Source organism: Petaurus breviceps, unplaced genomic scaffold (assembly GCF_028583685.1).
Source record: "Petaurus breviceps papuanus isolate PSGF00001 unplaced genomic scaffold, PetGlider_PUasm1.0 91133, whole genome shotgun sequence".
Taxonomy (NCBI): Eukaryota; Metazoa; Chordata; class Mammalia; order Diprotodontia; family Petauridae; genus Petaurus; species Petaurus breviceps.
Window position 1 is genome coordinate 12768626 of NW_027187419.1, and position 26425 is coordinate 12795050.

Below are 26425 nucleotides of genomic sequence, written 5' to 3' on the forward strand. Positions count from 1 at the left end.
TGTAAGATAGCTACCCCTTAATGCCTAAATTTCCATTTCTCCAATACCAATTCCTTTAAACGATCCTCATTTGGCAGGGACAAAAGGTACTCCATCATCCTGATTGTCTTTCTCTGGCCATTCAACTAAATACAACACTCAAGATGAAGTTTGACAAGTACATATATAGTGAGATAATCACCTCTCCAATCCTGGAAATTACATCCCTTCTAATGAAGTCCAAGGAAGCAGCTAGGTGGTGCAGTGGATAAAGATCTGGGCCTGGAGTCAGAAAGGCCTCAGTTCAAATTTGGTCTCAGATACTTACTAGCTGTGTGACCCTAGACAAGGCACTTAAGCTGTCCTAATCTACCAGAGAAGGAAATGGCAAATGACTCAAGTATCTTTGCCAAGAAACCCCATGGACAGTATTGATGTATTATGGTCCATGGGGTTACAAAGCCATGTCACACTGGACATGACAGAATAACAATAATGAAGTCCAAAATTAAATATTAACTTTTCAGGCTACCACATCACAATGCTTATTCCTAGTGATCTTACAGTCCAACAAAACTCCAAGATCCTTTTTTAGAACAACTTCTAACATCCCTTTGATGTTAGATAGACCCAGTATTTGTGTAGTTGATTTTTTGTAGTCAAGTATAACATTTTATATTTATCCCTAGTGAATTTTATCTTACTTGGTTCATCCTAATGCTCTAGCCTGGGGAGAGGAACCTGTGGCCTTGAGAACCCATGTGGCCATCTAGGTCTTCAACTTTGACTGAACAGAAATTTCAAACCCTTCAGCCCTTTGACTGAATACAAATTTTGAACAACAAATTCCCTTAATGAAAAGATTTGTTCTGTAAAACTCGGACTCAGTCAAAACGCCACACTCAAGGACCTAGAATAGAAAGCTACAGATTGCCCACCCCTGCTTGAGCCTATCAAGGTCCTTCTGTTTTTATTTTTTATTATTACAATGTTAGCCATCCCTCCTAGATCTGTATCAGCTGCAAATTTGATACCATCTCTTTAATGATCTCTCCCATAATTTTCTCTGAAACTGAAGTCAATCTCCCTGGTCAATTATTGGTAGACTGTTCTCTTCCATTTGCTGTCACATTAGAGAATGATGGAGAAATGTTATTAAGACCATATTTTCTAACCTCTAGATTTTATTTCAAAATAAAATGTATAACATGAATAAATTCATTGCCACAACGTTTTTCCTTCTTACAGGATGGTTGTGAGTTTTGTCTTTTTGCTTCATTTAAGATATAACACAACAAACCTAGCACAAGAGATTTTATTCAAGTTCAAAAACTGTTTCATAGTAGGACACCAAAATTTCTTGGATAAGAAGTCTTTTGTATTACATTTTTTTATTTTGCAAGAAAATAAATTATACAACTTAAAAAATAAAATTCAAAAATTAAGCAGTACATCAAAATAGTTCAGCCGACTGCCATACGGAAACTGCTACCATTCAAAATTGTACAGCATTATTATCTCAGTATGTAGTGGCACACATTCAATATTGTAAATACCATACATAGATAGATTACAACCTAGGAACTCAAGTTTTTTCAACACTCCAGACTACATATAATGTATATGACAGGAAAGCTCTCATGTACTGTTTATTTCACAAACATGACCTTGGAAGATTTACAAGACAGCATCCCAGTCATTTACATGAAAATAGAAAAAACACAGTTTGAGTTTAAGTTAGTAAATCTTTCTGTAAAACTATCAAATCTCTTGCCCAAATTGAATTGTTAAAATTTGCACTTTACAGGAAAAATAACATCCGAATGCAAAAGGTTTTCTGACTATTCAGATCATATTTCTACTAAATTTTACATATTAAAGTGAAAACAAGAAAACTACTATTTGTTCATTTTGGAACATTTTACTCATGCTCAAAAACAAGCAAGAGATACATGGGTCAACAAAAATGAAGGAGACCGATTACCTGTGTAATGAAAAATATGGAAGACTTGAGAATTTATATGAAGATCTTCATTAAATCATTAAAAAGGAATAAGATTCTAACATTTTTCTCATTGAAACTCAGAAATGTGATTTACAACCTGTCACATTTTTATTTGGTCAATTTTGTCTCACATCCATTCACTATGGCAGTGTATGTGGCAACATTTATCTAAACTTTCTAGATGCAGCACCTGTATAAGCTAGGTCTTTGGAGATAAATATTCAAAGCTAAAATTAAGCTTTAAAAGTGCACTGTTGCCATATTGCAAATGAAGAACATCTTTCATTTTATCTGTGAATACTCTTCTCACAAATAACACTTTATTTCAGTTATCTCCCCTAGCCCAGATAACACTAGCTTTAAGTGCATATAGGTGAAACTGACCTGATGAAGGATGCTAAACGTGATTCTGCATCTTTAGCAAGCTGCTGGTGTCATTTGTCTTTTTTTTTTAACATAGCAAATTTGTAGTCAAAATATAGTTAAATAAAATTGAACAATGTTATAGGCACCTTGTTAATTAATGGTTTCCACAAACACTGAAAAGTAGTTAGATAACTTATTGGTTATTAATTTTGTATATATACCAGAAAATTGACAATAACTACAATGCTACAGTATTTGTTCCTGTTTGGATGCGCAAAATATAATTAGGACATAATTAGCTATGAAACAAAATTTTACAAAATTTAATAGAAAAGTCTGCTATGGACTTAGAGCTACACACTTCTGTTTTTCGCTTGCCTTGCAGGTCAACACAACATGGCTCTCATTCTTAAGTTAAATGACAGAAAGATTAGGAATTTTAAAAAAGTGCTCAAGACAATTATGGCAGAAAGACCTTGAACTTTCAAAGTGGCGTGTCAATTTCACCCAATTATTTCCTATTCTGGCATTCTTGTATTACAAGTAAATGTGCCAATATCAAAAGCTTTGTTACACATAAAGTCACCATTATTATTACAAATTTTATTTTTCCAAATTTCATCCATTGTTAGCCTTAACATAGCTAGAAAATAACATACATTAATTTTAGTTCAATTCAGAACATTTCTGGGCTAACATTTTTTGACACTTCCAAACTACCTTAAAAAGTGAACTGCAACATTTAAACTCTTTAAACAAAAAATTCCAATTTCCTATGAGCTTCAGAATGGGCATAAGACTATAAACAGCAAAACTTTAATCTAAGTTTTTATTTGCTTTTTTTCCTTAATAGCAGCTGCCTCCAACAACATTTTGGGGGTTGGGGATTTAATCTATAAAATGCTCTTGAATGCATGCTGCTAATTATATAATACTGTACTCCTTTCAGTGCTGCAGCATTTTATTTCCTACTTTCTTCATCAAAATCAATTTGTTTCTGAAAAAGTCTGATATTTTATATCACACAGTATATAAAATAATTATTTGCAAGAAAAATTGAAACTTGCACCACAATGAATAAAAATCCAACTTGAGCTTTTCTTTCCCAATGGGGAATATTTTTTCCCGTTTTCTTTTTAAATTATTACTTATATCCCCAAGTCCAAAGAACTCTATTACTCTGGGCATCAGGGTACCAGCAACCATGAAGTTACTACTTTGGACTGACAGAAAAAAAAAAACCCAAAGGTAACCGCTGCCATCTGAACATCTTAAAATGTTAATTTTTCATATATGAGCCTAAATATTTGGCAAGTTTGCTGCTCATACCATGGTTGTATCAATTCTGCTTCTTTGTTTATGTGTCATCCTATGATGATGATGCTTCTCATATCTCCCACCTCAAGGTGATTTACAGGTCTTTAAAAAAAGTAGCTTCCTTATCTCCCTCCCCGCAACAGGTATTCTGGGCTATAAAAAACAAAATGTTACTAGTATAAAAATGAAAAAAAAAAATCAATCATGTAAATGTGTCACATTCCAAGTAGGAGGTTTTTGTATTGTTTTTAATGCACTTATCAGATATCCTGAAACATAAATATTAACTGTATGTAGCAGATATTTGGATCACAAATATTAACTGTACCACCAAATACATTTAACATATTCATTTTACTACTGCAGGCCCTGAAAAGTAACTGTAACAATATCTTTTTTTTTTTTTTAATGAAGCAACTATTTCATTCACTTCTTCAAAAGGTTTTGTTAAACTACTTGGCCAAATAGACAAAAATATCCATGCCACTTTTACAGCAAACAAAGAAGACACTGATCTCCTTCTTAAAGGAAGCCAAGATTTAAAGGTTGGAAATATTTTATACCACCTGTGTATTATTATAATCCAGTTACCACATAGTGAAGCACTATCTGAGCCAACAAACTGCTACTGTAACAAAGACATATCTTTTCAACTGTGATGTATGTCTTTCCCACGTTATACAAAACAGCTCACCAAAGGTAGACAGTACATTACTCTGTTATCACAAATAACTGAAAGTGCTATTTCTAGTCCTACTTGTATTTAAAAAACAAAAATAACAGCAGGTCTTCACAGTGCATGAATATCTGCAGATCATTCCTTGTGCAAGTACTGTTTATCTTTTAAATAAAAAAAGGAAAAAAAAGAATACCCTTCCCCAGTACCTCCCCCACCTCCACTCCTAAAAACCTGTAATCCTCCTGGCGGGTATACATGAAATCAACTTTAGAAAGCTCACAATGGGCTCTTCATGAATGCAAGTTTCCCCACAAAACAGCATGCTGTTAAAAGTGTGCAACATGAAGGGAGTGCCATCATGCTAGTTGATGAATTGGCAAAACATAGTCCTTTCTGTAAGGTAAGGCAGGAATTTTGATATTTATGTAATAAAAATCCAAATGAGTTAATCTCCAGCACACACTGTTGTAGCTGTCTGCCCAAGCACACCTCTGTCTGGGTTTTCCACTTCTTCCACAGTCTTCAAAATTATGCCATGTATATAAAAGTGTTGATATCTGACTCATCTCTTCTGATATACTTGTGCTCTATAAGCCATTCAATTTGCTCTTTTATCATTTTCTTTTGTGGTAAGAACATATTTTTCAAAATTTCTACTAGTTCAGTCTGTAGTTGAGCATTACTAATTTTCTTTCTCATTTTCATTATTTGGATGATAGCCTCCTAAAAACAAAACGACAGCTTAGTTAAGTATTAGGATGTATTTTGACATAAGAAAAACCAAAGCAAAACCTTCTCAAGGAAAATAAAAGTGATTAAGAAATAGTTTTTATGAATTTCACCATCTAGGACGACATTATCACCAGACGGGTATAGATAAGAAAAGTCTAATTTATATAGGAGACCTATTTTTTCTACCTACATAATCTAGGAGTGAATATGATTCCATAAATATTGTTATATCAGAAGATCTTCTAAGTGTAATTTCTATCTTGGTAGAGGGATGGTCTAAATCCATGAAGTCACAAGATCCACAAAAATATGTAGGTCCAGAAGAAATATATTTTAAATTAGGAATCCAAGATGTAAGAAACTAATGGTAAATCTTATAGCACGTTGCTATTATCACAATTCCATTCCTCAATTTATTAGGATTTTCAGTAGAAAAGCAGAAAAGGGAAAAGCACTAGCTGTGGCAGCACCCTTCCCCATTTTCAGCTCCTGGTCATTATTTTCAGCAGTCTCTATTTCTCTATCTAGAACACTTAAGGCTTTAGGAAAAATAACTTAGCAAGTTATTTTATAAAATTAAGAAGTAGACAAAATGTCTACCCAAAACAGTTACTTCAAAATTTAGTCATTTCTGTTTACATTACATACCTGGGTTCTTAATATTCTTAGCTGAACTATTCCTTCATTCTCTTCTTCTCTCATTCTTTCTGTGGTGAGTTGCAACCGTCCAATCAAATTAATTTTACCCCTTTTCTGAACTTTTGCATTTTTTCTGCAAAGGCCATACAAATGACATTAATAAAAAAGTAATTATTTTACAGCAGCAAATACTGACAACTAAATGGAAGAAAATTCAATAATGTGACCAGAATATTCAACTATTTTAAAAATTCTGTAGCCATACATAATTTGTTAATGTAATCATACAATATTAGATTTGGAAGGAACCTCTGAGATCATCTAGTCCAAAGTCCTCATTGTATAGATCAGAAAAGTAAAGTTCAAAGAAGTACCACAATTTCTCTGAGGGGCACACATTCATTAAGTAGATCTTGAGTCTAAATCTTTATTTATATATATATATATATGTGTGTGTGTGTGTGTATATATATATATATATATATATATATGTGTGTGTGTGTGTATATATATATATATATATAAAACATTGTTAGGCTTATTGTTGATAGGACCATAGATTTGGACCTGGAAAGGACCTCAGGTCATTTAGTCCAATCTCCCCATTTTATAGGTGGAGAAAGTGAGGCACAAAGTGACTTGCCCAAAGTCATAAAAATAGTAAGGAGCAGAGCTGAGATTTAATTCAGGTACTCTGATTCTAAACCTTTTCATTTTTCCCCTGCCTCATGGTGTTTCCCAGATGGTCTTCCTGGGACACTGTGCTAAAATGATACTAAACTGAGGGTCACCAAATAAATGTAAAGTAAAAAGATAAATGTGTGGGGCGGCTAGGTGGTATAGTGAACCAGCCCTGGAGTCAGGAGGACTTGAGTTCAAATACGGCCTCAGACACCTAACACTTACTAGCTGTGTGACCTTGGGCAAGTCACTTAACCTCAACTGCCCTGCCTTCCCCACTCAAAAAAAAAAAAGACAAATGTGCAATGACAATACTACTCCCCACCCCGCTCAAAAATGCCCCCAAACCAATCCAAAACATAGCCCATCAATTTTAACCACAGGTGAATTTTCTCTCTTTTCTTCATTACATTTGAGATCAGACAAGATTGGGTAATCAGGGTAGTGTAGTTGGACACTGAAAAATACCACGAGTATTGAAAGGAAGCATGATGTAATGGAGACAGGATGGGCTTCCAGTCAGGAAAAAAAGTTAAAAGTCCTGCCTCACACGTGTGGGGACTATCAGTTCAGGTAGTGTGAAGTGAGCAGAAACTGGAGTTAGAAGAACTGAATTATAATCCTCAGTCTTCAATTTACTACCCTGGTGACCTTGGGGCAAGTCATAGAACCAAAAATAAAGAAGTTAGGTAAGAAAACCCTTCCTGTTCTAGATCTATCATCCTATTAGCTGTATGCAAATCACACAACTTTTCTGGGCCTTTTGTTTCCTCATCTGTAAAATGAGGAGGTGGAAAATATGACCTTTGGGATCCTTTCTTGTACTAGATATATAATCTTACTGATGTATAACTAAGGGCAAATTAAATAATCTCACAGTCCCCTAGGTCACTCTATAAAACTAAATTGCAAACCAGGTAGAGGACATGTCTCTACTGCAATAAGGGCATGTGTCTAGATACAGTTGTACTTTAAACTACCCTGCTATGGAAAAAATGAAACAGCAGAAAGGCATTTTGGCAAAGTCTATACTAGCAATGTTTTATTTTTCCTGTAAAGGGTGATATCAAATCAATAAGCATGTATGTAGAACATACTGTGTGGCAGGCAGAACACTAGGCAGCATACCTAGAAGGATGAGAATCAAACAGTCCTGCTTTCCAGAATATTATGTTATACTGGCCAGGGGCAGAGAAGGACATTAGTCATGACAGAATGCCACATACTTAAAGTTAAAGATAGGAAAAATATGACTAGGGTCCAGGGATGAACAAACTTCTGGAGGAATCAATAAATGTCTCTTAAAGAAGGTGGCACTTCTCTTTGATGGGAGATAAGTATTCCCAGAAGTGTCAGGGAACAGAATAGCATTCCAGGCATGAAGGAGAGCCTGTATAAGGCCTGGACCTGGGAGATATGGTGTCACATATGGGGAACAGTGAGTTGTAGTTTGGCTAGAATGTAAAGTGCCTAAATTTTGTGTATGATAATCTTAGAAAGAGATGAGTCCAATTGTAAAGGGCTTTAAATACAAACAGAATTTCTGTTTTATCTTAAAGGTAACGGGAAACCACTGAAGCTTTTTGAGAGGAAACTGCCATGGTCAAACCCACACTTTAGGAATATTATTTTGGAAGCCATAGGATGGATTAGAGAAGACCAATTAGGAGGCCACTAGTATAAGTAAAGGGAAAGGGGAAAACTAATTGGCTATGGAGCAGTAGTTGATGAGAATGAAGGTTTGAAGATGACTCCTAAGTTGCCAACCTAGGTGACAGAAAGAATACTTAAAAAACATCCTTAATAAGAGTGGAGAAGTAAGAGTGAAGGAGGGTGGGTTAAAGCAGAAAGATAATGAGTTTGAATTTTAGACAAGATGGGTTTAAGAAGCCTGTGGCACATTTAAGAAGAGCTCTCAAGTAATACAAGTCTGGAGTTCAGGAGAGAGATGAAGGCTATTAATTATGGTGACTGGCAACATGATTTAATGAAGTTTGTATTGACATGTAAAATGATTAAAAGCACAGAAATGAAAAAATACTAAGTTTCAAGTAGCATTTGAATGTAATTTAAAGTTTATATAAATGTAAAATATAGGTAAATTATAAATAAGATTTTCTGATTTTTTTTTTGGAGGGGGGAAGGCAAGGCAATTGGGGTTAAGTAACTTGCCTAAGGTCAAACAGCTAATAAGTATGCCAAGAGTCTGAGGTCACATTTGAACTCAAGTCCTCCTGGCTCCAGGGCTGGTGCTCCATTCAATGCACCATCTAGCTGCTCCGATTTTCTGATTTATTGTCCTCCAGACTAGCGACTAACGTAACACAAGTAAAACTTAATTAACACAGAAGTTACAATATTGACAGTCTGTATGATAAGTCTATTAGCATAGTCTATTTTATTCTGACAGATCCTCAAGCACCAGGATTATTTCTTTTACCACTCCTAACAGTTTTTGGAACTAAACGAATAGCAACATTATATAATGCCAGAGTCAAACAAGTTCTTAGTCATGTGATACATTCCTAGTGGGACATGTTAGACCGGAGATTATAAAATGGTTAGGTTCTTAGTTTTATATTTCCTCTAAGACAAATAATAAAGCTTTATTCTGGAAACAAAGCACTAACCATCATAGGAAAGATTTTACTTTTAGACCAATAATCATCAATCTTACATTAAACTGAACTCCTGGTTCACTGAGAAGAGGGTCCCCTCTGTAAAGTCTTTGGGTGAGATGACTTGTGGTTCATACAATAAAACTTGTCGTTTGAGCTTTGGAAAAGCTACAAGAGACTATGTAGAAGAAAAAAACATTAGTTTATAAAAAGTAGCAGAAAAATACTATCCAATTCTTCCATACAGGCTAATAAAAATCTATTCTGAAAGCATCTATTTGTTGCCTACTTCAATGAAGCAGTGATCTTTGTAGGATCAGAGTACTTCTAACAACAGAGCTCACAACCTATCCTCTGACCCTGTGTATATAACTATGGAAACATGCTAGTAGGAAGTGAGGTGGAAATAGGGATTACAAGGATTGTTCATGCTGCCAAGGAAAGGTAGTGGCAGTGGCAGTGTTTGTCCACTGTTCTCAAAGAGGTCCATGATATCAGGAAGGACATGTCATGAATTACAAGTGAACTGCTTTTTAAGCGAGGGAGGGCTGTGCAATGTGCAAAGTCTGCAGTCTTATTCTCTCCTCCAGAGCCATCTAGGTCCAGTGGCAAGATATAGATCAGGATGACTGGAGATGGCCCTGGATGAAGTGGGAGACTTTAGTCTTTTTAAGCTAAGGTCTATTCCAGGTCTCAGTTTGAGGCAACAGTCATTCAATGATTAAGGCCTAAGTAAGAAATGAGACAAAGAATGGCCTCTTTTACCTAGTCAAAAAAGTAAAATCAATCTGGGAAGGGAAAACCCTCAGGGTTTCTGGCCAAAACAGAAACAACTGCTATTTACACTTACTCTGAGTCATCAGAATCCAAACAACAACCAAGTGAGGCTTGGGCTGGGACCCACTGCTGGCCAATCAAGGAAGCCAGACTGATTTGGGTTTAAGGCATGGTCCATAAAAAAGAAATTTAGCCTATAAATCCCAAGAGAGAGTGCTAGGTTTCCAACTGAGAGAGGGGAAACATTAGAAATGTTGTTTTGTTCCTTCCACCTTCTCTCTTTCCACTAACTATAGATCACTTGTAAGTTCTCTATCCCAAAGCCCAGACACAATTATCTGCAGCTTGAGTTTATTTACCAGTATGTGGAACAGTAGGAGACTGTAGTTCTTCAAAAGGAAATGAGAGAAAAATGTTTATAGTCCTGGCACTGAAGTGATTTCAACAAATCTAGAAAATATCCTGTGTATATTATAGGGGTAATGAGCTATGAAAGACTGTGAGAACCTATATAAAATCATAAATGGATAAAACAAAGGACCTGAGATTTAGTGTAGGAAACCCTGCTATGTCTACCCAGTACAGAAACTTCACCAATGCAGGTCTCTGACTTAATAGGAAAGATAATGGAAAGAAAAATGTGAAAACCCTTGTTTGTAGGTAGAAAAATTTTGTGGCCAGTAGCCATTCAAAGTAGGACCAGGATGTTGAGATTTGGAGACTACTGAACATCATACATTAGTTAAAATACTTCATCAAGAATCTAGTCTAACTGATTTTGTCATTAAATTTGGTCAAATATAACTTATAGACTCTCAGAGACTTAGAGATAAAAAAGTTGATTATTTTCAATGAAATGAATTGAAAATTTGGGTGGAAACTAAACCTCTACTGTAAATAAAACATCTGTAAAAATAAATATATTCAGAAGTTACTACACTGAAGCTATAAAGAAAAAATCCATACCCATAAAGTCCTTCTAAGTTCGGCATCAGGAAGCTCAGTTGCTAGTTTAAGATTTTCAAAGCTGATCTTTTCTCTTGGTCTTTGGTTCCAAGCAAACAATACAGCGAGCTGAAATGTTGTTACTTCTAAGTCATACTGCCCAACTTCATTCTTAAATGTTATCTGTAAACATTAAAAATCAAAACTGTAAATTATTTGGTAATGATCATATTTATGTCAGCAAATTAGTATTAGATGATAAATATTACACAATAAAAATGAGGTCGAAATATACTTACAATCCCATTTGACATGAGATGGTGCCAATGTAATTTTCTGCCACTATGATTTTTTTTGTAGAATTCTTCTACTTCAGGGATCAGATCCTCCAGCTCAGTGGGAAGGGAAACAAATACTTTTTCAGAGCTTCTGGACCAGGCACCAGCATTCAGAATTTTAATATTCACTGAATCAGCTACAGGCAAGATATTTTAAAATATGAAATATATGATATGTAAAATCCAAGTAGAAAGCTCATAACAATTAGATTGTAGATGTACTTTGCTGATAAACGTAAGGGACTCTAAAACCAAGAAAATGCCACACTGAGTAAAATCAGTAATCCCATTAGTTCAATATTCTGTTTCTGATTGACTTTAAGAGATGTGTGTTGAAATATACAGGAAATATCTTCCATGATAACAGTCTCAAAAAGTAAGGGATATATGAATATCTCAAATATGGTTTAATCCCTTTAGCTTATTTTGTTTCTATGAACTGTCACACAAAGTAAGCTATCCAAAGTCAGGGTTCAATAAATGCGTGCTGATTTGAATTTGGATGCTACTTTTTTAAGTTACTAAAGTTATAGTAGATTAATTTGTCTTTCAAAGTATCTACTAAAAAACCTGAAGATTATAAAATAGTACCTGGTAAAGCCAACTTATTATTCTTGTGCATTTCCTTAAAAGCTTGGTTCAAATCTTCTGACACTTTAATGTCCTGGAACATCCTAGCGAGCTTGTTTACATAATCTGCTGGCATACCCACTTCCTATGCATACAGACAAGAGAATAAATAAAATATTAATTAAAACTACAGCTATAACTCAATATTGGCTCTGTGGGTTTGGTGGCAAATTTATTTTATTTAATTTACTTAACATATTAACCAAATTCAAATAAAAATGTCAATATTCTGCTCCATATTTAGGATGTTCCTTCAGGTCAAGAGCAACCTTGTTTTTGTCTGTTTTTAATGTACTACAATTGTAGTGATGCTTTACAAAGACGTAATGCATATAAGAAAAAGAACATCTCAGAAAGTCACCATTAAAAACTGTGGCAAATTCACACGGTTTAAAAAACAGTGAAGACAGTGATACTTAAGTAAATTAGTAGCTCTCATTTCAGTTTTCTTACCTAAACTTCTGTAACAGTAAAGCCGTTTTGGAGTTAAAAATTTCCTGTGGCTCTATATATGTAGTACTAGACTCAGTGAACTTTAACAGCTGTGAGTTATCTTCAACTTTTATTGTTAAAGCTGAGTCCCACATTCTACACAACTACTGAGGGTATGTGTGTGTGTGTGTGTGTGTGTGTGTGTGTGTGTGTGTGTGACTGAATGTTTATGTGTGTATTAGTTTAACTCCAAAGACAGTAAGGGGCTTTGCTTATACATTGCAAGGAGATAGGCAAGTTGTTTCTCTCCCTCCTATGTTTCTAAATTCTTCTTGGGGGTTCCTCCATCAGACTGTGAGTTCTTTAAGGTTAGGCCTTTTTTTGGTATAGCCAGTTATTAGCTCAGTTCCTTACACATACCAGGGAATTAATAAATGCTTGCTGACTTGACTTCTTGAGACTTGAGAGCTTCCAGAAAATTTACCCTTTTAACTCCAGACATGCCCCTCAGTAGCTAACACTATATGGATAAGCCTCAAGAAAGCATATGAAACACTGAAGAGGGAATGGTACAATCTTTTTGCCTCTACCAGGAAAGGGCAAAGATCCCTGTCCCTCTTCTATATCATTTCAATTAAGTTGTTTTATAGTTATAAAACAGGATTATGTAGAATAAAATTCTGTCTAGTTCACTAGGGTGCCTAAACATAATAAATTCTATTTTCGAGAATAAGTCAAAAAAGAATTTATGGCATGTGGAATTGAAACAGAGGTAAGGAACATATTTTAATTTCTGTCCTTATATCATAAGTTTTAAAAATTTAAGTGCTTACTATGTACAAAGTATTGTGCAAGCACTTAAGATAGAAAAAGAAAAGCAAGACAATTCTGTTCTTACGTAGCTAGTGGAAGAAAACAACACATAAAGTCATTTCAAAGTCTCTCTACCCAAGAGGAATAGAAGGGTTCTCAAAAATAAAATCCCAAGAAATAAATGAATATTCTCTTCTGACAAAGGAAGCCAATTAAGCAAAAACAACTAATATAGTGACCACATCTAGCAATACATAAAACAATTCTCTCCTGGTAATCTCTTGACTGGGAGGAGGTATATTTCATTTTTGGTTTCTAAAACCTTCTAGAAACTATTTTTAAAAAATCATTCAATGTTCAACTTCCTTTTAGTGATCCTCTGTTTTCATTGTTATAATAATCATGTATACTGTTCTTTGGCTTCTGATCACTTTATGCAATATCAGTTCATAAAGATTTTTACATTTAATTCTCTTAATATCACAGATATTCTAGCACTAGAAGACCAGGAAGTTGGGAGTCAAAAATCTGAGTTCAAATCTCAGCTATGCCATTTATATTACTTATCTGACTTTTGACAAGCAGTTTGACTTCTATAGGTCTCAGTTTCTTCATCTGTAAACTAAAAGAACTGAACTTGATATAGATAACCTCTTAGGACACTTCGAACTCTAAGCATTCAGAGTTCTTTAAAACTAAAAACTCCCTCATAAAGTACAAAGGGAGCCTGCTGTTGGCTCTCTGTATGAAGTCAATCAATGAATCAACCAACAAGCATTTATTTAAGCTGAATACTACGTGTCAATGACTGTGATATCAATATTCTAAGAGAGACAACATATGTGCATCAATATATAGGAGAAAAATTCAGAGGAGAAAGAAGGTTGAAAGGGAAGGCACAAACAACTATTAGCACTAACCTGCTAGCTGGGGTGAAATATAACAAACAAAGTAGAGAAGAGAGGTTATTTTTAATTCTAGATTACTGGAAACTTCACTTAAATGCCTACAATTATATAGGCAACTTTACAGATTAGTAATAGCTATCTTTTTTAAAGCCAATCCATTTATTGATTTATAGATCTGGAATTTTATAAAATCTCTTTCCTACACTTTCCCCAAAGAGGGGAGTTCATAAGGTTCAGAAAATTAATCAAATCTATCAACTTCAAAAAACATTCTATGAAGTGCCTACCATATTCCAAACTGAGAAATAAGGAACTGAAAAATCATATAAAAACATTGAGTTACTTACTCTTAGCCACTCTACCATATTCTCTTCAATTTCGCTGTCAGCCGAGATATCCAATATTAGACGCCGTGTTAAGTGAGCTTTGTGATATCTCATAAAAACGTCTTTGTTTTGTACATATTTAAGTACCAAAAGCTGCATTGGAAACAAAATCACATTCAGTTTTTTGCCTGCTTAGGTGTTGAGCCCCATCTCACCCCAAATATACAAGAGGGAAGTAGGAGAAGCCTCTTCTATCTAAGTAGTTTATTTCATAGGGGAATTAATCCTGGTAAGACTACTGGTTTTCTGTTTAAAATACTGGCCAAATGGTTTTGGGATTGAGACAAACTACCCCATTGCATTCATTAAGTAAAAAGAAGACTCTTACAATTCTCAAAACAACTGGCTAATTTTTCTGCTGCAGACGAACTGCCCTCACTTCTCTCCATTTTCCCTTTTTCCTGTCTTCTTACCTGTTTCTATGGTGTCTTTATGACTTTTTTCACTCCTGTTTCCTTTCCTGTTTCTATTCTTTTTCCCCCTTCTGTTTAATTCTGGTAGCTACAATGATGAGACTGATAGAGCAGCTCTTTTTGTTTGGCTGATCATTTGAGGACCTTGTGAAATTCAGTCAGAATGGGTACCAATTGTGCTCCCCAGCACCTGGGCTCCACACCATTCTTTACAAAGAAATTTTGTAAAAGTAAAATAAGAAGAAAGTAACATGGTGATGTTCATTCTCAATGCTGTCTTTGGGTAAAACTATTTCAAGTGAAAAATTGATAACCTTATATTAACACTAAAGATCTTATATTAATTACACTTAAAGTCTTTATGGAGAAAGACCAAAATCAAAACAAGGACATTTAAATAAATGATCACAATGTAAAAAATTTCACATACCACTTCTTTAAGTTTGGCTTCAATTTCTTCAGAGGTTAGTTTTTTGCTTAGTGGTGTTTTTCTTAGCAACATGTCACAGTAATTGGCAAGGAGTTCAGGGCATTTTGATTCAGGTTGTGTTTTTAATCCAACCCTAAAAGTAAAATACAGGCAGTCCATTAAATTGCATTACCTTTGGGAATATCTTTCTGGCAACCAGTCTTTTACACACTAAGTTCTTATGTTGTACAATTCCTCCCTAGGAAGTATCCATTACTTTACTTCTACACCCAAATGCCATTATCCAAGTTCAGATTCCTATCACACCTTATACCCAAATCATTCCAACAGTCTCCTAAGCTGTAGTCTTTACCACCTCTAATCCATTCTGTGTATTACTACTATGCTTATCTTCTTGACATACAGTTTTTATCATGTAACTTCTTGATAAAAGTTCACTAGTTCTCAACTTCCTAAAAGGTCAAGTCTAAATTACAAAGTTTTATATTCCACATCCTCCACACAAATAGGTATTTCTTTTACATCCCAATACTCTCTAACTGAATCATCAACTTCAATCAAATTTGTTGTCCGTAGCATACTTTTTTTTTTTGTTTTTTTGGAGGGCAATTGGGATTAAGTGACTTGCCCAAGGTCACACAGCTAGTTTTTGTGTTAAGTGTCTAAGGCTAGATTTGAATTCAGGTCCTCCTGACTCCAGGGCTGGTGCTCTATTCACTGCGCCACCTAGCCACCCCCCATGCATACTTTTGATGTATGCCTGAATGGCCAAGATCTCAACTTTTATTACTTTAAATCTTACCTAGTTTTCAAGATCAGCTCAAAGACTATCTCCTTTGTAAATTCTTCAATTGTCCCAACCCAAAGTCATCTCTTTGTTTTGAGTCCTATATCAATTATTCTCTATATAATGCACAAGCAATTCAATTTAATAAGCATTTTAAAAAACATTTCAATTGATTATTTTGGGCATTCTTTTCTTTTCACATTCTGAGTTCCAAATTCTCTCCCTCCTTCCCCTTTCCCCTGCTCACTGAGAAGACAAGTGAATTATATCAATCTATACCAATTATACAAGTGAAATCATGCAAAACATATTTCCATATTAGCCATGATTTTTAAAAAAGCAAGAAAAATAAAGTTAAAAAATTGCATTTCAATTTGTACTGAAAGTTCATTAGTTCTCTCTCTGGAGGTAAATAGCATTATTACATTAGGAGTCTTTTGGAATTGTCTTGGATCATTGTATTGATCACAGTAGTAGCCACGTTTTTCACAGTTGATCATCACTACAACACTGATGTTTTTGTATATGATGATCTCCTAGTTATTCTCACTTCACTTTGTATCATTTCATATATATCTTGCCATGTTTTTCTGAAACCACCACCTTCATCATTTCTTAGAGTTCGACAGTACTCGATCATAATCATATGCCACAACTTGTTTAGCCTTTCCTCAAATGATGAGCATCTCTTCAATTTCTAATTCTTTGCCTTACCCAAGCATTTATTAAGTATGTACTAATATGTCTGGCACTGAGTAGCCTCTTGTAATACAATCCTGTACAATCTTTGACATCTCTTCTACTGCTGTTTGATGACAGGTGCAAAAAGAGTCAGCGTATATTAAATGAGTGGCACAATGCCCTCTGTTAAAATGCCCTTTGTTGGGGTGACTAGGTGGCCCAGTGAATAGAGCACCAGCCCTGGAGTCAGGAGGACCTGAGTTCAAATCTGGCCTCAGATTTTACTTACTAGTAAACTTAACACTTACTAGTCATGTAACCTTGAGCAAGTCACTTAACCCTAACTGCCCTGCCTTCCTCCCTCCAAAAAACAAAAACAAAAACAAGAAGCCCTTTGTCAACAAAGTGCACAAGGAGCTGGAAGGCCACTTCGCTTCTGTTTTCTGCCAAAACAACCAAAGTCCAAGTCATGCAGTGTTTTTCTCTAATGTACAAGTCTCCTTCATACTAAAATAATAATTTCCTAACTGGCAAATTCAATTGCTTTTTTCTAAGTTCTTACCTTCCAAGGCATCTATACAACATTAATACTGCCTGAAAGCCAGAGGCTTCACTTAGCAATATTATGACATGGTTAGACCTACAATTCAGATAAATCACCTTGGCAAGTGAGCAGAGGATGAACTGGAGAAACTTCTTGTAGGGAGCCTGGTTAGAAGGCTATCACATTAGTCTAGATGCAGTAATGATAGTTCAAATTAGGATGCTGGTTATGTGAGTGAAAAGAAGGGGATGATTAAGAGATGTTGTGAAGGTATAAACAAGACAGCAACAGACTGGATATGTGGAGTGAATGCAACAGGGTAGTTGAAGTGGCAGGTCAGAGTGACTGAAGCATGGTTAGGCTCTCAACAATAATAGGGAAGTTCAGAAGGGGGAAGGGTTTTGGGGGGAAAAAGATGAGTTCTATTTGTATATGTTGAGAGTGAAATATCTATGGGACATCCAATTTGAGAGGTTCAAGAGGAAGCTGAAGATGTGAGCATATGGCAGGATGTATAGAGCTGGGAATCATTTACATAGAAATAATAACTGAATTCATGGGAGTCTTACCAAATGAGACTGTACAGAGGGAAAAGAGAAGGGGACTTAGGAAGTTGAAGAGCCAACAAAGGAAACTAAAAATGAATGTGTGGATAGACAGGAAGAGAATAGAGAAACAGCAATGTCATGAAAACCTAGATTTTATCTAGTTAGTATCTAGGAGAAACTAATCAGATCATGTCCTCTAATCTCTAATGCACCACAGGATTCCCCTATCCTTTACTACTCTGCTTGTATCATTAATACAGTGCTTATCATCTACTACCTTCTAATGTACTTTTTTGTGTATACGTCTTAGGAACATAGGATTTTAGAGTTGAGAAGCATCTCAGAGACAACATTGTACAACCCCTTCATTCTCTCCCACTAGGGCACAAGCTTTCTTAAAAACAGGAATAGTGTCTTTTCCATCTTTGTATATTTCAGAGTGCTTTCTCTGAAAAAAACATCACACATATTTTAAAAAATCTGCTAAACGAAAAATCTCCAGAAAACACATGGATGGCCATCCTACAAAACTAAATTTTATCCCCTCCAAATTACTTCCTGATGTCTAAATTAAGGAAAGCAAGCCCAGGCAAACTAGTGCAGCTATAGCAGGCTGTAAACATCCTTAGATCCACTCTAAACAAAGGTCTATAGGGTAATTCTTTAGCTACATCTTGATTTTAAGAAAAAAAAAATAGACATGATGGCAGCCCAACACACCTATTTTCCTCCATAATTTTTCTTTTATTCCATATCCTATTTCAGAGGTAAAGGAAATTCCCCCAATTCCCCCTGAAACTCCAATCTCTAAAGTTTTTGTAGGTGGCTGGCCCATTATTTTAAGATGGTCTGTAGTTGTGACAATTGCAAGATTGTTAGTTAAACACCTACTAGTAAGTAGCCTTATGGAACTCATACTTAGAAATCATCCACATTTGAGCCCAAAAGTTATCATCAACAACAAAAATGTTAAAAACTGCTGCATGGAATTATGCAATTAATTTGCTACAAATAGTTCAAATAAATGCCTTCCTTCATTTAAAGACGTAACACAATCAATGATATTTGATACTGTGACAGATATATTTAAAGGACAAAGAAAGTAAGTGGAAAAAACACTATAATCTAGAAATATAATTTATCACATCTAACCTAGCCTAAATGAAGCGATGAGGCAAATGAGGGAGAAACAGAAAGGGCGGCACATGCCAGGAGGGTCAAACCACCCCAGCTATCTACTACCTTCACCTCAGACTCTGGTTGGGACAACTCAGGACCCAGAGCCCAAGAACCAGGAATAGCAGTGTTTCCTTGGACCTTGTATCTGCACCTTCAGTTGCAAATCTGGAATCCATCTACCGATCCATCAGTACTCATTATTAAGTACTTACTATGTGCCAGGCTTTAAGTGAAGTGCTGAGGATACAAAGACAAAGAAGAGCAAGAGTAGCCCCTGACCTCAGGAAGCTCTCAGTCTGACACTGGAGAGATGACATGAAAATAAACAAGGGCACACAGAGTGGATGGAAGGTGACTACAAAGGAAACGCTTGACCTTAACCTGCATTACCTTCTATGCATGAAGGCAGACCCGAGGGATTCTAAGTGTAGAATTAGTACAAAGCTTACTACATTTTTAAAAATTCTGTAATTTGGACTTCACTTATTCAGACTGGCCTTCTCTTAAAACAATTAAGCCAAGCCAGTGAGGTTTACAACATAAGTAGAATCAGAAATAATGGAAAATATATGTGATATAAAAAAAAATAATACCCCACTCCATACTATAGAAATTGTTTCCTGATTTCTTGGAGGAGTGGAATTGAGGAGTTGAAGTAAAAGAAAAAAAATCCCAAATTATCTCTATATCATAAGTTTAATAAAATATCTACACTAGGGGTGGCTAGGTGGTGCAGTGAATAGAGCACCAGCCCTGAAGTCAGGAGGACCTGAATTCAAATCCGGCCTCAGACACTTAACACAAAAACTAGCCTTGTGACCTTGGGCAAGTCACTTAACCCCAATTGCCCTCTAAAAAGCAAAAAAAAAACCCAAAACCCTGCACTAATGTCAGCTTCCACGGTGCCCCATTTTTTATGGACTCAATGCTGAGATCTTCTACTTGCAAATAAATAGACTAGACTTGCTGAAGCTCACAGAAGGATCAATTCAGGGTTTGGTTTTATTTTGCAAGTAAAAATTTAAAAATACCAAGTCAGGTAGATATTTTCCCTGAATTAAGAAAGGATTTTATTAAGTTAATCGTTCACTAATATTAAAATAAGAAATCCTTAAAAATGCAAATATATTTTTAAGTTGGGGATTGCATAGATGCAGTTTGTTGATTTGCAGATGAGATGGTATTTATGAACAGGTTTGTTTTCACATATGGATACATAAGGAATACGTGCAGCAAAGAAACAACGTTTAAAAATTTAGCAACAATTTCTCTTGTTTATTTTAATAATATTTTTTTCTTGAGAAGAGATAATCTAAAGGGAAAGTTCAACAATCAAGTGTTTTCCCCCAGTCTAAAAACTGAAGAAAAAAATAATGAACAGATTTCAAATAAGCTAAGGTAGCTTATCACTAGGTAAGCTACGCAAAACAAATATAATGAGGGCTAGCATGATACTCTGAAAATCTAAAACATGGTAAGTTTCAAAATGTAAATTTCATCTTTTTTCCATTTAAAAATGAATATTCCCGTAACAAAAATTTCCTTACCCTTTCTGCTTTAATGGTAATTCAAGTTTAAAAATGGTAGCATCATTCACAACTGCTTTGTATGCCTAGAAATAATTTAAAATGAAATAAGTCAAAAACTTTTTAACATTTAAAATACATACACATATGAAATTAGGAAATCTCTGTTAGAATTCAACAAGCATTTAAGTATTTATTATGTAAACACTCTGCTAGGTGCCAGGGACATATAAAGATAAATATTACACAGACCTTAAGAAGCTTACAATCTAATAAGCAGGGAAAGATTACAATTACTACATCATCATCATATCATTTAAAATAATGGCTAGCATTTCTATAGCACTTTAAGGTTTAAAAGTGCTTAACATATGTTAACTCATTTGGTCCTCAAAACCAAGGGAGGCGAATGCTATTATTTTTTACAGATGAGAAAACTCAAACAGAAAAATTATGTGACTTGTCCAGTATCCTACAGCTAGTATGTCTTTGAGGTTGAATTTGAATTCAGTTCTTCCTTACTCCAGGTTCCAAAACACCTTGCTGTCTAACATAAGGGAGAGTGTGAAAAGCACAAAGGAGGAGTCCAATTAAAGTGCTATGAGAAACAGGGAAAGGGAAAGATTTTCTTCAGCTGAGACTAACCAGAAGAGATGGCACCTCAACGGGCCTTGAAGGAGAAACTTCAAAAGAGAGTGATCATAGGATCATGGGGTTTAAAGACACGGAATGGTCATGGAATACAGACTATTTTTCTGCTTGGCAGGTTGTACTGCTCTAAGTTTTTATCAGACAAACTAGTCAGTTTGGGAGACAGATTATGCAAAGTTGCCCCAGTACTATGAATGCTATTTACATTAATAAAAGGAGGGAAGAGAAACATAATGTATGGAGCAGCTGACATCACAATAACATCTTAACAGAATAAGGATATCTGAAGTAAGGGGGAAAAAATAGACAGTTGCAAGGCCAGGTGCTTAAGGGTCACTTACGTTTGATTCTATAGTTTGGTAACATATTCTGGGAACAGAAAAATAGCATAATTTATGGTTATTAAAGAAAAGTGGAACAAAAGTTAGTTACAAAGGTAAAGGAAAAAGTGTAGTATGTGCTCTCTTGCTTCAAAAGCAGTTTTCAAACTGGAAATATTTAAGCTAAGTTGGCTTAAGTCCCAGAAAAATTAACTGATTTGCCCAGAGACATAAAGAGAGAAAGACAAGATGACATTCAAACTCAGATACTGTAATTCTACACTCACTGCTCTTTCAATTTAACAAATGTATTAAATATCTATTCTGTGCAAGGTAGTCTTTCTACTATAGTTTACTGCTCTTCTAGGACTCTATTACTAATTTTCCCAGGCAATGCACCAAATTTCCAATTAGACCCAACCTGACTCTGCTTCTGAAAATAGACAAAATAGGCCACATCTGAGCCAGCATGGTCATAAATGGCAATGCCTTCCAGGCAGAGGTGATACTTAAAATAAAAATAATGAAATGGGAGAAGGCAGGACAAGAATGGAAAGGAGAAAATAAATCCAGCTTAGCTAGAACATGGAATATATGAAGGGAAATATGATCTAAGGCTGGAAGGATGGATTGACAGGAAGGCAGCCTGGAGGCAAAAAGAACAGTGAAGTGGTTAAAAGAAAAGTCAACTAGTATAAATGAAGAGAGATGAGTGTCTAAACTAGCGTGGTAGTACTAGGAATGGAAAAAAGGGGAGAAATATACAAGAGACTGCACAAATAGAAACAGTAGACTTGGCTACCGATTAGCTGAGTGGCACTGGAAACATAGAAAACTCAAGAATGGTTCCAAAAATGAAAATCCTAGGAGATTGGTAGTACTATTACAGTAAAGAAAATTAGGCAGAGAGATGAGTTCAGTTCTGAATGTGTGAGTCTTAGGTGCCAAGTAAGACACTTATGCAGAGATATCCATCATGCAACTGGAAAAATGAAATAACAATGAGCAATAATAATAAGAATAAGCACAGGAGTGAATGTAGAAAAATAGAGCAAGGACAGAACTCTACCCATTTGTAAGGAGTGGAAAGAGGATGAGAAGCCGAGAAAGAAAATGAGTTGGTTAAAAAGGTAGTAAAAACATGAGAGTACAGAGTCACAGAAGCTAAGAGAAGAAAGGAACTCAAGAAAGGGTAGCTTAGCTAAGAATAACAAATGCTCAACGAAAATAAAGAAAAAAAGGACTTGAATCAGACTGGCAGAATGTAATTTTACATGTCAAAGCAAAGACAGAAGCATACAGGGGCGGCCAGGTGGCTCAGCGAGTAAGAGCACCAGCTCCAGTGTCGGGATGACCTGGATCAAATCCGGGGCTCAGATACTCAGCACCACAACCCAGAAATAACTGGCCATGTAACCTTGAGCAAGTTACTTAACCCCGATTGCTTTAAAAAAAAAAAGACAGAAGCATACAATTTTCCACATTATATCACTCCTGAAAATTAATAGAAACCCGAAATCATACATTCACTTCACTAATTTATATTAGGGTATTCAAAATTTGAATGCATACAAGTATGTTAAAGCAAGTTCTAGATTATTCTGATTATGCTAGGCTCTGCTAGGTCCTACGCCCAATTCCTGTGTCACTCAAATACAACAGAATGATGAGGCAGTAGTCTAACTAGTTTTAACTTCTCTTTATAGGTACAGTTTAAAAAATATGGCTAAATGATACAAAGAATTAAAGGGATGGAGTCCAGCGGATAAGTACCAAATCTTTCCAATGTCATTAATAAGAAGGTCATCCTTCTTAAGATGTAATAAAGTAGGCATTAAGATAGAAGCCTGATATGAGCTAAGTTAAAAGAAGAGGAGTGCATTTGACATAGTACAGTACTTAGAGATGATGTGAAAGGAAGAGAATGGAAGAAGGAAATTACACCAATACTAGTATAATACTAATTAAGGTATCACTTAATTAAAGTGTTTAGAGCTTCTTTCCACAGATGGCATATTGATATTTTAGTTTTCTATAAAAATTACTTTATTGTTTTTGTTGGAAAAGCTAAAAAGAGGGAGATGATAAAATCCTGTTAATATTATTTACTATCTCTGTGTATTTTTCATTTCTTCATAAGGTCTGTAACCTGTAGGGGTTCCTCTTAAAACCAATTCCCTCTCCCATTTCTCATTTCCTCATCTATATTACAAGCTCCTTTGGGGAAAGGATTGTGTCTTTTATGTCTCTTTACTACCTAGAACTTAGTTAATACATGTCCTATATAGTAGGTATTTGATAAATATTTTGTTCACTGAATGTGACCTATAAAGAGGATAATTCAATTTAGAAAACTATTTTGCTTTATTCTCAGAGGTGATTTTAAATCTCTCCAGAATAGTATGAGAAGCAGGGTGGAGTTCAGGGCAGAATAAGATATGGACAGCTCCTTTTTCTTGAATAAAATGGCTTTCCACATAATCAAATACAGGTACAAAATAAAAAACAATGTTACATTATAAATGGCATTCTCCTCCAGTGGTAAAGATAAATGAGTTAGCTATATAAGACTAATGTTTTATTTGGTAATTTTAATTGTCTAATGAAGGAAACTTTTTGACTAAAAGTAAATTGTGATGGTGACATTTTTAGGGGAAAAAAAACAACAAAACCCAGTGAAATCACATACCTTATCTCTTGCAGTAAGAAATCGTGGATCATCTTGAAATGCTTCTTTGACAAGTTTACTAAATCTATTAAATAGTGTAAGCAACTGTTCAACATATTTTTCAGAATCCTAAAAGTACAACACATTTAGAAAAATTTAAAAATTAACCAAAATGCTATATTGGTGAAATTCATTCAAATATGTAACTTAGACAAATGTGCTGAGAAAATATCATAAAGAGAATTACTGTAGATCTAAAGCACTAAGAATATTTTCTGAATGTGATACCACATTGTAAATGTTATTTCAATTACAATGTTAAATATTTGGCATTTTATTTTCTCATCTTGACATGCATTTATTTCTATATTTTTTAGAAAAAAAAACTTACAGTAGTAATAGTTTCAGCAGCTGCTACCATATCTGCTAGGCCAGCACTCACTATGTGTTCCTCTAAATCTTTCAACATTGGCTCTATTCCATTAGGAACTTTGTCCATCAATGAAAACATTAAATGTAACTCTGAAATGACAAAAATATTCCAGTAAAGTTATCTCATCCACTAGGAAAAAAAAAATCAACTTACCTGAAATTTTCTCTTATAAAGAAAAAACGAGTTTAAGAATTATTATAGTAGATAGGACCTGTCCTGATTTAATTTCCCAGTTCATTCTGAAGAATTATAAAAATGAAGAAAAAACATCTACAATTCAAAATAGATCACATATACTGAAATGACATCTGTATAACCTAATCTCTTTCTTGGAACTAAAAGTTATTCAAATTTATGATGATTACTAAAGTGAATAAATGTAAAAGTATAGCCAGCAATTAAGAATAAAAATCATGTAATCCCAATTTTTTTCAAGTCTAACGATAGTTAAAGCATAGTAGATAATACACAATACATAAATTGTTCTACATAGCAGAGAAGAAATGCAATGCTTTTTAACATTCCCTCCCCATCAAAAAGTGTCAAAGATTAAAAAAAAAGGGTCATCCTTTTCTCAGGGTTGTTACTTTGGGAGCACCTTCTGCTTATCTGTAACCTTATAGTACAGTCCATTTAACAATGGACTCATAAATTTCACTACTTCTTCTTGAATGATGAACAAGTACTGTTTAGCTTAATCCATCTCTGTTAGCTTCTCTAATGGGGTTCCAGTGCATATTAAACTATTGAACTTCAAACATCCCTTAATGACAGCAAATGATAAGTTCTGGGTTGATCCTGTTTTATACAATATAAGTATTCTTCAAAGTAATATAAGCTACTTTTTTTAACAATGAAAACTGTATTTTGAAAAAGAGGATCTTATTGTGAATACCTTTGGAAAATTAGATCATATGGTAATGACATCATAACTTGAGAAAGTAAGAATGGCCTAGTGGACAGAAAGCTGATCTTGAAGCCAGAAGACTTGGAATCAAACCCCACTTCTGACACATTTTGTGACCTAGGGCAAGTCATTTAACTTCTCAGTGCTGTTACTTAAAGTTACTCTTTAAGACCAGAAGTTGAAGAGAATGCGTCAACCTACAATGGGTTCAGTCCCTTCTCCCATCCTGAAAAAAACATTAACACTAGCCTCCACCTCTCACAATTTGTTTTATAATTTCAAATCTTAGGACACAGAAACTATCCACCAAGGTTTGGAAAGGTTGTAACTTATATTTGTGTAGAGAATATCCACATTGATAAAAAAAAATTTTATAATACTCAAATATGCTCGTTGACAGCAAAATCAATGAAGACATAAGATCACTGCTAGTTATCCAAACCAACAATTCATAAAAGTAAAAATTTACAAATTTAGGGCATAATTTAATGCTCTTAAAACCATGTCATACCAGCTGTGACTATTTATATGTATTTTTGTATAATTTTCTGCAGAAATGGTCTCCAATTAAAACAAAATGGACAATGAAAATATATAAGGTCTGATTATAAAGCAACAAGATGCATCCTGTAAGCCATGCATGAAAAATCTTTTTTAAATTGTAATGGTAATATTTAATGCAAAACAATCTTTTAAAATAGGCTATGAACTTTAAAGAATTATATTATTATCACATATTCCAAATAGTAATTAAAAGGCTACTAAAGTACCATCAATTTAATAAAATTTCAAATAGAAAAAAAATTCACAACAAACAATGTATAAGATATTTATTTTACTGTTGTAATCTACAACCAGAGAACATATTAACATGTACTTTAAATACTAAGAGTAATATAATTGAGATATCAAATATTTTACTTAACAGTTATTTGTTATTTGACACCAAAGTTATTTACTATTTATTTTACTTACTTTCAGTTTCATTTCGTTTTATCATGCCTTGGCACTCTGCTAAAATTGTCTCTTTAAAAGATGTCACTAGGGCATTTACACAGCATTCCATGAGCTGAAATTAAAATTAATTTAGAAA

The 26425-nt window shown here is 34.6% G+C and overlaps 1 protein-coding gene across 1 annotated transcript in view; it reads right to left on the reverse strand.

Moving 5' to 3' along the window:
* Positions 1 to 1280: 1280 nt before the first annotated feature.
* CUL5 (cullin 5) overlaps positions 1281 to 26425 on the reverse strand; it is an 89313-nt gene continuing 64168 nt past the window's right edge. The window contains exons 8-19 of the mRNA XM_069080005.1: positions 26308 to 26401; positions 24384 to 24514; positions 24014 to 24121; positions 20375 to 20439; positions 15089 to 15221; positions 14207 to 14338; positions 11668 to 11791; positions 11038 to 11213; positions 10760 to 10921; positions 9076 to 9194; positions 5727 to 5850; positions 1281 to 5069 (exon numbers count right to left, since the gene is read on the reverse strand). Of these exons, the coding sequence (XP_068936106.1) occupies positions 4875 to 5069; positions 5727 to 5850; positions 9076 to 9194; positions 10760 to 10921; positions 11038 to 11213; positions 11668 to 11791; positions 14207 to 14338; positions 15089 to 15221; positions 20375 to 20439; positions 24014 to 24121; positions 24384 to 24514; positions 26308 to 26401 (1563 nt within the window). The 3' untranslated portion in view covers positions 1281 to 4874. The remainder of the gene's footprint in view (positions 5070 to 5726; positions 5851 to 9075; positions 9195 to 10759; positions 10922 to 11037; positions 11214 to 11667; positions 11792 to 14206; positions 14339 to 15088; positions 15222 to 20374; positions 20440 to 24013; positions 24122 to 24383; positions 24515 to 26307; positions 26402 to 26425) is intronic.